Consider the following 13,263-nt stretch of genomic DNA (forward strand, 5'->3'; position numbering starts at 1 on the left):
CAGTGATTCAATAATAAAATCTTAAAAAAAATTGTAACTAAAACATGAGCCTTAGTTTAACTCTCAAGAAGTAAAAAAAGTGACAGTATTTATTTAACTGTAAAAATAATGATATCCTTGTGGAGAACAATTTAAACTGCTATTGCTAGGAATTATAGATAGAAATGATTTGCTCTTACAAATTATGAAACTTGATATGTAATGGTTCTTATTGAACCCTTCTCTGTATCTATACTTTCTGTGACACAGTGCAACTATGATTATTGTTATGTAGAGTCTTTGATTTCTCTTCTTTTCCAAATTGGAATTTTTATTTTGCCAAAAAGAGTGACTCAGTTGTCATTGACTTCTGAATTCAGATTTTGACAAGAGTCACTTCCCTTAGGCTACCAATGAGACATGCCAATGATGTTTTCCTGTTGGGGACAAGCTATCTTGTTAAAATAGTGATTTAAATTGTATCTAGTTAAAAATAGGATCCTATGTCTTCTCTATTTTTTGCTTTTTTAACAAATAACAAGCATTGTGATAACACTATTGGATATCTAGGATTGTATAACTTGGATAGATTTGTTTTTCTTTTTAAAATATTTAAGGGAATAAATTGTCCCCTACAATATTGAGAACACAATTTGTCTCTAGATTTTGGGCACGGAGTGGGGAAAGAAATAGTAAAAGCCAAAGTAAAGTTAAATAATAAAATAAACCTCTCTTTCTATGTTGACCCTCTTATCAACCCTTCAAATTATGCAAAATTCAAAGGACACATGAAGAACATCATTAAGAGTTACTGCTTTATTTATTGCACTATAGTAGAGTAACATAGGAATGGACCTGCTGTTGTCTTGAAGATTAATATTAAATTTCCTGGAAATAGAAATATAGCACCCAGCCTCAAATACTCTGGGCCCAACTAAGGCCTGAACAGCTTCTACCTGACCTAGTACCTAGTACCTGACCAGCTAAACCATGGATGAATGAGAGCCTCTAACATTCAGCTAGTCCCATTATAAGCCATACCTGGGAAGTGTTGGCCAAGAGGTCAGGTGTAGAAGGTAATTTCTCTTTGTGGTGGCTGATTCTACAGATGAGGTTATGGCAGGTGGGCCACAGGCATATCCCACAGAATTCCAACGACCTCTCTTAGAGATTTATAGAGTTAGACCTAAACCCAGTATTACCCATACTAGAAAAGCCTCCTGCTAATCACAGTTCAAGTTTTTCTCTCCCTCTAATTGTCCCTCTAATTGCCTACAACTGGGTTACCTGGTATTCATTTGGCCCTTGGGAGTGCAGGGGAATAAGGGCTGCTATTTTATATGGTACATCTGCTCCTCGATTCCAGTGTTAGGTTTTCCTCTTAAATGAGTATGCAAAAGAGTCTGGAAGCTTTTGGGTACTCCCCATTCTGGTTTCCTTTAACCTACGTACTACATGAACAAAATGCAGTGAAGTTACCTCCAATTCCTTTTAGGTTAGGATTTTAAACAAGAAGATCGATTTTAGCAAGGTTCAGTCAAGATGTGGTTCCAAGGATAACATCAAACATTCTGCTGGGGGCGGAAATGTAAGTAGAAACCGTTCTGACTGTGTGGAGCCCCCTGCAGACTGTGTGTCTCCTCTGCCTCTCTGCCAGCACACTTGCCTGCTTCTTGCTACTCCACCTCTACCCCAGGTTTGGGGACTTGTCAGCTCTGCAGTTTTGGTGAAAGGCTTACCGTCTTTTCTTATGCAGTGATCATTGAATTTCTTGTTTACAGTAGAGGGAGGCAGTAGAGGGAGGAAATTTCAATCGGATGTCCCATGATCTGTAGGGTATGGCAAACCCACCTTTCTTTCAGAGATGCACTGTTTATGGGTCTTTGGCTTCCAGGTATTTTCTTATGAGGTCTTGACAGTGCTGACAAAACTGTCTGAGCACGCATGTTCCTAGCTCCATTTTAATTATATTTGAGGCAAAGACTGATACACTTGAAAGCATCCAAAGTAGTTCATTATTCATGAGCATTAGGATATCAGCTGGAATAATACAAAACTGGTGAAGCAAAGATCATCTATAATTCAAAGGAAAAGGTTTCCAGTCCCAGGATACATTTTGTCTTGATGAGATTTTTCCTGTCTTTTCTATTGAGTGGAAGTAATACCCTCTGAGAATAAGAAACAAATTAAATCCATGTTTTTTAGTAGCTGATGCAGAGTTGAGACAACCTCAAACTCAAGTAAGCATGGTTCTTCATAAATTCTGAATGATTAAAACTGTGAACTATGCTCTCCGTTCTGTAGGACCTCTGACCCAGCTGTAGGTTTCAGTTATCTGTAGACCAAGTAATTTACAGAGAATCAAATGCAGAATAATCATCTAATGACTCTTGACTCCTTGCTCTTCTACTGGGCAATGAAAGGAGATGACAGCTACTCCCTTCTGCCAGCAGCTGTCATCTAATGCTAAAAGTAGCTCCACCCTGGAACTCAAGAGATAGGACAGCAAATGAGGTGCTTGCCTTGCACACTGCCTAGCCAGGTTCAATACCCAGCATCACATATTGGTCCCCTGAGCATCACGAGTGGTAATTCCTCCGTGCAGAATCTGGAGTAACCACTGAGTACTGCCGGGTGTGGCCCCCAAACCAATAAAATAAAATAAAAGTAGCTCCAACAAGCTTGAAAATATTCTGCTTGTGGGAAGTTCATTTAATTTTTTCAGGGTTACATCAAGGGTTATAGAGGAAACTTAAGAGTTAGTGTTCATACAAACATGGTTGGGCTGAAGAGGTACTACAGGAATTAAGGCTCTTGCCCTGCATGCAGCTAACCTAGGTTCAATTTCTGGCATCACATATGGTCCCGAAGCACCATCAGAAGTAAGACATACCATATATATTCTCACAGACACAGTCTTAGTCCTGATAAATAACATGAGGGTATCAGAAGGTAGTCTAACAAACCTCAGCTTCAGATCATATCATCAAAAAACCTAAGTGGGAAAAGATAACTAAAGTTCTTAATTTGGGGAGATTCCAACTTCCAAAACAAAAGTCTTAAATTTTTCTACAATGAACAATGACTTGCTCATACATGAACCTTGCAAATATGCAGGCGTTTGCACAATATCTCAGTAATTCCTTTGTTCCCATGTACTTATGATACAAGTGGACAATGAACCTTACTTGGAGAAGCAATATTTCAGATACTGGGAGAGGACATAATTTGAATAAAGAAAAAAATAGGTGAACATTGACATTTTATGGTTTGGATTGCTGGAGAAATTCTTTTCAGTTAGGAGATGGCAATAATATTTTAGGAACATGTATTTAACACTTTATCTTAAGGCAATGTTAGTCTTTTCTCTATGAACAATTTAAATTATTTTACATAAAACTGGTTAAAGAATATTTATTTCTTTATCTTGCTCTTTGCTTGTGACAGGATTTAACATGGTATGCTTCAATTCTCTTGCCTTATTAATGCAGGCTTTTCTATCTCTTGTGGCTGATTTTTTTCTACTAATAAAAACTTTTTGTTCTAGGATTATCTTTCACTGGGTGCTTTTTTCATTCCAAATATGTGGGAAAACATATGAGCGATTATGTTTCCCTGTGTGAATGTATGTACTTCAATGTAGGTTCTAGCTACATTGTGGTGTTTTAAATGTATATATGTTTCTAGATTTTATATGTGTTTGGGGAATTTTATCCATGTCTAAGCTATTTTAACCATATTTCATATGGTTCCCACAGGTACAGATTGTTACCAAGAAGATAGATCTAAGCCATGTGACTTCCAAATGTGGTTCTTTGAAGAATATTCGCCACAGGCCAGGTAGAGAAATGATTTTTCATAGTTTTAAAAAATAATATATTGGATTTTAGAAACTAGCAAGCGATTGTTGAAGGATATTTCAAAATTCTCATATTTCATGCTTGTATTATACATATTTCATACTTATATCATACAAGGGCTGTAGCGATAGAACAGCCGGTAGGATATTTGCCTTGCACGTGGCCAACCTGGCTGACCCGAGTTCAATTCCTCCGCCCCTCTTGGAGAGCCTGGCAAGCTACTGAAAGTATCTTACCAACACAGCAAAGACTAGCAAGTTACCCATGACATATTCGATATGCCAAGCACAGCAACAATAAGTCTCACAATGGAGACGTTACTGGGTCCACTCGCACAAATTGATGAACAACGGAAGGACAGTGGAGAGTATTATACAAACTTAGGTTAGAAACTTAGGCATCATACTCTGGAACTTAGGCATCATACTCTGGACAGATGAGCCCAGTTACCAGAGAGTGGCCACATACCATGCAATCAGTTAAAATTTCAAACGATATTAAGAGGGATTTATCACCATGTACTAAAAATACTAAAAGACTGTGACATATAAACATGTTAAGAACAGCATTTGGTGTTCATATATAGTCAATGTGGTACAAAAGCTATATTTTCAGTGATTTTTTTTCATGAGCTGGGTTTTCTACATTATGTGTAAATAGGAATGTACTTAAGCCAAGCTGAAGAAGTTTGATGAATTTTCCATATTCTTTAGTATGTTAATAAGCTCTACAAATCGTCAACAGAATGTAATGCTTCCCCAGTTTATTTGACCATAAAAGATTTGTGTTTTCCTAGAATACCACACAGATTAGTATTCCAAAGTAGAATTTATATTTGTATTTTCAGGGCTTTCATCTCTTTAAAGTTTGAATCCTGCATGTTTTGGGTTTTATTTTCAGTATCACATGTTACATATATTTGCATTCATATTTTATATTTTAGTATATTCAAGTAAATATAAAATTTCACTTTTTCTTGAGAATATCTTGACATAATTTTTTATACCACTGAAGTATAGAAACACAGATGAAGCAATTGATTTTAACAATCTAGTCTTGGCGTCTTGATTAAGTCAGGTAAGAGATTATCCCTGTTACTCATGAACGCAAATATTATCAGAAGAATGAATAAGACAGTTTTTGAATCCAGTAAGATTTTAGATCATAAGGTTTTTAAGAAGAATTTATTAGTTGAGAAAGCTAGATCGGATAAGTTTCATAATTGGCAAGTACCTTGAAAACAACTGGAAATTAACCTTCACTTTGGCAAAGGATATTCATACAGGAAACAGATATTCAAACAGGAAGTTCAGAAGTTTGAAACCATATAATGGGTATATATTACTAGTTTCAGAACTTTTCACTGGAATTTGCCTCTCCGTTATTCATGAGACAGCAGAAATGTGTTCTTATATTGCATGTTGTCTTAATTCCACTATCGAAATTGAATACTACATAAAGTTCACTATATTGTTAGCAGCATAACTGAAATATTTGACCACAGTACCTGTTTTCTTCCAGAATATAAAAACAAATATATATTCTGTATTTTTCGGGGGGTTGGCACCACACCTGGCAGTGCTCAGGGCTTACTCTGACTCTGTACACGGGGAATTCCTGTTGGTGTTCAGGTGGTGTTCAGGAGACCATATGTGGTTCTGGGAAAGGAATCAGTGTCATTTATATCCAAGACAAGCTTATAAACCCCCGAACTATTTCTTCAGTCTTATATCTTTTAATTCCAGACAATATTTTTAAGTATATCTTTAGTCAAATTCACTTATGGTCTGAATAACAAGGATGTAGACTTGCACTTATTTCAAAATCTGACTTCTATGCAGTTGAATCAAATGACTAAATTATGAATATGTGTTAGCGCAATAGCCCTTGACAACAGCAATCATTTTCCAAAGTTACTCTGAAATGTGAAATATTTAGGGAGAAAATATAAAAATGAGTTAATACTTGGGGACACTAATGGAAATATCTGATCTGACCAACCCTAGTTCAGGACAAATGAATCTTAATAAAGATTATCGTCTTTCTGGTGTTGGAGATAGTTCAAAGGTGAGGATGCTTTACATTCCAAAGGCCTCTTGTTCAGTCCTTGGAACATCCAGCCACCATGGGATTTAACCCTAGTGGCCCATAGCATCACTGCACCAAACCTTGAGGCCATGGAGCAAGGTCAATTATTGCTTGGAGTGTCCCCTGGACCCTGAGCACTAGTGGGGAATTCTCCCCAACCCCCAAAAAATTATAGCCATAAATACTGTTGGCCATGTCTCCTCTCCAAAAAAGATTTTTAGTCTTTCACAATTACTATTCCTGGTGGATCCAAAATTTTTCAGAATATATCATTTTGATCTCTGATTTCCAAAGGGTTTCTCTAATGGTTACATAGAATTTTCTAGTAGGACCTCAACAGAAGTGCACTTCTTAAGATCCCTGTTGTGAATATATATTATTTAAGGCGTATATTGCATTATTTTTTTCTTCTCTTTCAGAATTTAACAGTTTAACCAAAGTTTAAAGGGTTATATAGTTAACAGGCAGGGGGCAAAGCTTGAGAAGGGAGTTTTTAATCAAATTAGAAGCTATAAAAACAGTGCAAAATTAAGATCCCAAAGGAGTACATTTCATCTTGTTGAGAACTCAGTATGCGAAAGGCTCTAAACCACAGGTGGGAAACCTTTTCATTTTTTTTTCCAAGGACCATTTTATAAAATAATTTGTGGGCAATAAAGTATAGGCATACAGAGCCTCAGCAGTCAGTGAGAAAGCTGCAGGTCAGATATTCCCAACTCCAGCTCTAAATCAAAATACGTATATATGAATCGTACCATTACCATCACAACCAGTGTGTGATGCCCATGTGGTTTGGTAAATGTTGGTAGAATACCACTTTCTTGACTGATGCTATTTTAAGGAAATAGCAACTACGTATTTTCTCCAAGAATGAGTGAAATAACATCATGATATGCTAAACTCTCATAAAAAGAATGAATATTTCTTCAAAACATGATCTGATCACACCATATAACTTTAAGAGACTCCTGCATCAGTTGCTGGGCATTAATAATAAATATCTAAGTAATACATGAGCAAAATGCCGTAGAGTTTAACAGATCTGTGAAATCTTAGCAGATCTTTCTCTTTGAAACTCAGAGGCACATGAAGCAGCAGCAGACCAAAATTGGGGGGTGGAGTATTTTCCTTATTTCCATAGAATTCCTCAAGTCATTTTATTAAATCAAAATCCCAAGAGATGCAGTGATGATTAAAAAGTCACACATCATTTTCCACTGGCCTTGTGGAAGGCATTCAGAAGTGCTCAAGGACTGGAAAACAACAACAAAAAAAACCCAAAAACAACAACAACAACCAAAAAAAAGCACCTCAGTGTAAATCTCTCCATGCCTTTAAACAGGGGGAAGACATGCAGAAATCGGCAGACCAAACTAAAGGTGTCAACTGATAATCTCATCTGTAGCAGATCTTGAGTTTCAAACTAGTTAGCATTTCAGAAAATGGTATTGTTAAAACTAGGCCTTAGTATTACATCAGGTAGTGTCATAATGGGCATGTGCATTTGTACAAGAGTCTACTAAGGATATATCCAGATATTTCCTATCGCTCTATCTGCTGATTTGATTTGAATGGATGTTCTTAAAGCATTCTAGTCAAACCAACTAACTCTTAACTCCAGTCTCAGCAGTCAAGCTATCAATGTTGAAAGCTTACAAATGAATACATTACTCATTTATGCACCATTTCTATCCTAATTGCATTTTGGACAAGTGACCTACTGGTATTACCATAAGGAAAAGTAAAGAAGAGTTTCATTTAAGTTTAATTTGTTCCCTTAGAATAATAGACTGAATATTTCAAGTTTTAGAAAGAAGTCAATAGAATTTTTTTCATTGTATTATTTCATTATATGGAGAAGAAAAAAACGCTTTTGCATTTCCTTTTGGTCAGAGGAGAAAGTTATATATAATAGTTCATAAAATATTACAGAAAGGATTTTATTATTATGGATTCTGTGAAGAAAATAATGTAGACTACAAATTTTGAAATATTCTTTTTACAGCTGTGGTCAGAAGGATAGGATTAATTAACTTTGTAGCTTATAAATATCTATTTACTCTTATCGTTTTGAGGAAATTGTTACCTCAAATATAAGATTTCATTTGAGTGACACATTCAAAATCCTTTTTTTTCTCTCATAGGTGGTGGGCGTGTGAAAATTGAGAGTGTAAAACTGGATTTCAAAGAGAAGGCCCAAGCTAAAGTGGGTTCACTGGACAATGCTCACCACGTTCCTGGGGGTGGTAATGTCAAGGTAAGGAGCAAGGTCACAAGCCAATCCTGTAGTCTTGTTTTAAATCCTTTTTAACACTCTTCTTCAAAATGGGTCTCACAGTCAAGGCCTTAACATGTGGGAAGTAGGGATGACTGAATTGAGTAGAAGTGACATTAGTACCAGTTCTGGGATATAGAGAAAGCACTCAGGGGCCATTTAAGATGCATGAGTTTGTGAGCACTGATGCTTGTCTTGAACAGATTGACAGCCAAAAGCTGAACTTCCGAGAGCATGCTAAGGCCCGTGTAGACCACGGGGCTGAGATCATTACACAGTCCCCCGGCAGATCCAGCGTGGCGTCCCCCCGACGACTCAGCAACGTCTCCTCCTCGGGAAGCATCAACCTGCTCGAATCTCCTCAGCTCGCTACTTTGGCTGAGGATGTCACTGCTGCACTCGCTAAGCAGGGCTTGTGAATACTTCTCATTTAGCATTGATGTAATAATATTTAGGCATGAGCTCTTGGCAGGAGTGGGCTCTGAGCAGGTGTTATATCCATCCTTTACAAACCATAAAATAAATAATCTCATTCCCGAACTGTAGTCATTGTTACAATTTTATAAAAAAAAAATGATTAGCATATGCAGAAACTGACTTGATTTCCATTTGCAACAGGAAGACACTGGCTTTACATGAGTACAATCGGACAATTACTTTTGTTCTGCTCTGTTTTGCATGGAATATTATTATTTAAAAAATTTGCATTTTTACCTTTCATGTGCCTGAAGGCTATCCACTACATTCTGAAAGGCCTTGTTAAAAAAAATAAAATTCAAGCTGCTCATTTCACTATTCTGTTGCTGGGTGAAAAGATACAAGTTACCCGTTGTAACTTACAGCAGGTTAAATTCAATCAAGGAGTCTGATTGCAGGATGGGAAGAACATGTAAGAAATAAGTTTTTTTAAAGTGTTATTTTGTATAAATGGGAAGAAAGATTCAATTAAGTTATTAACATTTGGGACCTGGATAATTATTGCAGAGTATAAATCAGTCCAATAAATTATTTAACTAATTAAAAAATAGTTCCGAAGCATTTGAGCTGTGGTTGAGGAAGTGGTGTATACAAGTGCATCTCTTAGGAATGAAGCACTTTCATTAGGATGGACTCGTGTCTGATTAGAATGTCAGTTGATCAGCTAGATTTGTGTCCACACTACCAGTTTCATACCCCCTTTCCATCTGTTTGATACAGTATTATAGATATAAATATATATATATTTCTCTGTGGCCATTTGTGATACTTCCTCATATACTTGAATATTATACTTCCTTATTCACAGTATCTGTGTCTCCTGCACCCTTTGGTGTTGCAATTTTAGGTATGTGAAAGTAGATGTTAGCAGGGTCCTTTCCCTATTTAAAAAAATACATTGAAAACGATAAAAAGTTTTAGCATGAAGTTGCTTTCTGTAACAACTCAAAGCTGTAACCCTGTTTTAGTGCCAGATACAAGTCTCTCCCTTGATGCTAGAGAAATTTATTTTTCTTTGCTTTCACCAACATGGAGTTTGTGGGGGTGGGTCCAGTTATACATAAAGGGTTTACAGATTGTTGGTTTCAGATTATGGCCTTATCTTCTTTTGAATCACAGAATGATCTGGGTTTTATTTCTATAATCATTCATGAAACAGACTTCTTCGGATTTCTTTTTGGTTTTTTTCTCACTTGCTAAAGTTGAAATTAGTAAGAATTTGAGACTTATTATTCTATTCTTTTAAGTCAAACCTGTTTATTCTCTGAGGGGAGATTTTTTTTCTTTCTTACCCAAAATAAAGATCTCTTGATCATAAAGGGGGAGAAAAAAGATTGTGTTGCTTAGGGGTCCCACCTGACAGTGCTGAGAGGTACTTTCTGCTTGATGTTTGAGGATCATCCCTTAGCAGTGGCTGGGGAATCACAGTGCCAGAGATTAAACAGGGGACTCCTTATGCAAAGTATATGCTTCAACCTTTAAGCTTTAGCCCTGACCCCAGAGATGCAGTATTTTGGGCAGCTATAGCTACAAAACATTGAGATGCAGATATCAAAAGTTTTTTTTTCAGAATTCCAACATTAAATATAAGTAGATAAAACTGTTCTGACTTTAGACACAGTCTAGAATCACAAATCAGTTGACTCCTCTCACCAATCATTCATCTTAATTGTATGAGTAAGCAGTGAGATAGCAGATGGCTGACATTAGGTATTGAGTGACCAGGCTGGGTGGATTCCTTTCAGTATTTTATCTGTTCTTTTACTTGCTCAGGACTGGTAGGTTGGATCTGGATAGTTGAAGGCATAAGCTCCCGTAGATTTTTAATTTCTTTGAGCAAAATCAAATAAAAAGGAGGGGGAAATGATCATGGACTGAGGTGATAAGAAGGATAGTAGCATCTACAAACTAAGAGATGCAAAAATATAGCCCTAGGTGGCATTCTTTGACCCCTGGATATTGCATCCAATGTGATTTTCACCTCTCAGAGCAAATTAACACCATTCTTCTCAACGAAGGTTTTGCAGAGGCAGATATGTCCAAAACTCTTTATAATTCAGTTATTTTATACAAGTTAAAAATGTTAGAAGCTATTAAGTCTTTGGGATGTTACTAGTTCTGCCTAATATGAGATTTGATTTGATTTGAGCAATGTGGGAATTTTATTCTTTAGTTTCCCTTGAAATGAACTAGAGAACAGAAGAAAGAACAGAAATGTGGACACTGATAGTATATTCTTTCATGCTTGAGTGTGTTAGAACTTGACTAAAGTTCTCTAGAAAGAACTGAACAGCTGGTCAGAATAGTTAAGCACTGAAACAAGTTTCTTTTTCAATTGGAACAAAACATTTAAAACTTAAGTAAACATTAAATATTAAAATTAAGCTTCTTATAATATGTCCAAAATAAAATTATAAGGCATCCAGTTATTATGTGGCACTATAATGTTGATTTATTCTCACTGTAAATTATATTAAGTAAAAATTCTCAATTCACATGGAAGTGCATTTCCTTATAAAAATTAGCAAAAGAAACTCACAGTGTACAGTAAAAGAGAGAAAACCACAGGCTAGAGTCTTCTTGTGGGAATAAGGGGTGAAACCTATCTTACTTTCACTCTCAAGATTAACGACACAAATTAAGCTTTTAGAACACCACTTTTGTGGGGGCATCCATACGCTGATCTAGAAATTAAAGCTTTCTGGTTTTAATTCTAGATCTATCAATGCCAGTTTCTCTCTGGCTTTAGCCTTTGAGAACCTGTTTAAGGAAACGTAACAATCCAGAACTGACAAGAGTTGAAAGGTCCACTTTTTCCATGGAACTCCTTCACTCTGGGTCTCCTGCAACCAAAAATTGGGCACTGTACAATGATGCAGGAAAGATCCGAGTTTTTGATGAGTTTCAAAGACCTCGTTCACTTCAGAACCAACTCTCTCTGGATTCTCCTGCTGACTTCCAGCAGGTGATGGGTTGCAGTCCCACCCACAAGCAAGACACCTGTGTAATAATAACTAGATTTGGCTGAAGAAGGTGGAAGGGAGAACTTTGCTAAGTAGAAGCATAGACTCGTGTGCTCATGAGCTTCTCCACACACTTACATGGTTTATGGCAGGAAACAGGATCAACAGCCCATCTCACAGCCATGTCAGTATTAAGAAAGAATTGATCTCAATGTAGAATTCAGATAGAAGCTGTAGTTATGTATTTTGGCTCCGATTTTTCATGTGACCAAAAGGTAGAAAATTAATGAGACAGTGTCCAAGTGCTCCCCCATCCAACCCAATACAGAAAGGACAAATTCATGGCATAAAAGGCTAGGTTTCAGCATTCTTTCAGATATAGATATGCTAAAATCAGTATTAATGTGATTTGTTTATGTTTTTGTTTTTAAACCCAGGATTTTTGGCCTGGGTGTGTGGGTTGAGGCTAAGTCCCTCTGCAGGAAAATGTTTATTTTTAAACTCCGAAATGTCTGCGGGGAAAAAGTTTATTTTTAAACTCAGAAATGTCAATCATAGAAATCTACTTCAACTTTAGCAAAAAGAAAAAAAAATCAACAAAAAGTATACTCTGTATGCTGGGATTCCAAGGTTCCAACATGCCACTACAAATCTGTGGGGGGGTTTCTTTCTTCTGATAATTCTAGAGCCTGTTACCATAGAAAGGCATTTCTTCAATGGCTGGTTGTAGTTAGTTCATGTTTTTCAATCAGAATTTGCAAATGTATTTGTTGCTGTATAGTGATTGTTTTGCAAAATAAAATTGCTTGTCACCGAATAGTTTCAGATCATTTCTTCTCTGATGAACGGTGTGGGTACACACGTGTGTGTGTATGTGTCTGTGTGTGTGTGTGTGTGTGTGTGAGAGAGAGAGAGAGAGAGAGAGAGAGATGAGAGAGATCTGGGGTTACTCTGTCCAACCAACCAAATAAACTGTGAAAGAAACTACAGCCATTTGCTGTATTCCATCTGTTTTAGGTCCTTTGCACTACCCCCATGAACAGGATGCTATTTGATGCAAGTGACAGAGACACAAATCCAATTGACTTTAGCCTGAAAGCAAATTCATTAGATCAAGTAAATAACTAACCCAGAGTATCTGCCTCAGGCTTGGCTGGATCCAGGCAATCAAAAACTGTCATTAAAAATCTGCTTCCAATGATGGGTCCAGACTTTCAGAAGAAGACATCGGGAATTTTTCTTCCCAACTCTTAGTTCTGTCTCAGCATTGCCAACCCTTTCATGACAGTATTAAGGCTTCTACAACCTTGGGAGCAGGTAGATCAGGCACGGAATAGTACCAATACTGAGAACTACACTTCAGATTAATACTCCAGGGTGAGAAGCCAACTTTGCAGGCTTGGACTTGTGCCAACATCATTGTCTCTGACAGTGATGGAAAAAAAAAAAAACAGAAAGGCAAGCTCCTCCCCACAAGAGGCAAGCAATTAAGGATGACTTCTGGCCAATAGCCACTCAATCTGGGCAGAAGCTGGGGTAAAACAAACCACCCAGGAGATATCAAAATTTGGCACATGACAGAGTTAACCCTGAATTACAAATATGCCCTTCAGTTAGCAGC

At 36.9% G+C, this 13,263-nt stretch overlaps 1 protein-coding gene across 14 annotated transcripts in view; it reads left to right on the top strand.

Annotated features, from left to right (window-relative positions):
- The window catches only part of MAP2 (microtubule associated protein 2), a 176,245-nt gene extending 163,786 nt beyond the window's left edge, over positions 1 to 12,459 (top strand). For all 14 annotated transcript variants that reach the window (XM_056111854.1, XM_056111842.1, XM_056111846.1 and 11 more), the window contains 3 exons: positions 3,738 to 3,819; positions 8,072 to 8,184; positions 8,406 to 12,459. In XM_056111854.1, the coding sequence (XP_055967829.1) occupies positions 3,738 to 3,819; positions 8,072 to 8,184; positions 8,406 to 8,621 (411 nt within the window). In that variant the 3' untranslated portion in view covers positions 8,622 to 12,459. The remainder of the gene's footprint in view (positions 1 to 3,737; positions 3,820 to 8,071; positions 8,185 to 8,405) is intronic.
- The last annotated feature ends 804 nt before the right edge of the window (positions 12,460 to 13,263 follow it).

The sequence above is a fragment of the Sorex fumeus genome, unplaced genomic scaffold (assembly GCF_029834395.1).
Source record: "Sorex fumeus unplaced genomic scaffold, SorFum_2.1 ptg000014l, whole genome shotgun sequence".
NCBI classification, from domain to species: Eukaryota; Metazoa; Chordata; class Mammalia; order Eulipotyphla; family Soricidae; genus Sorex; species Sorex fumeus.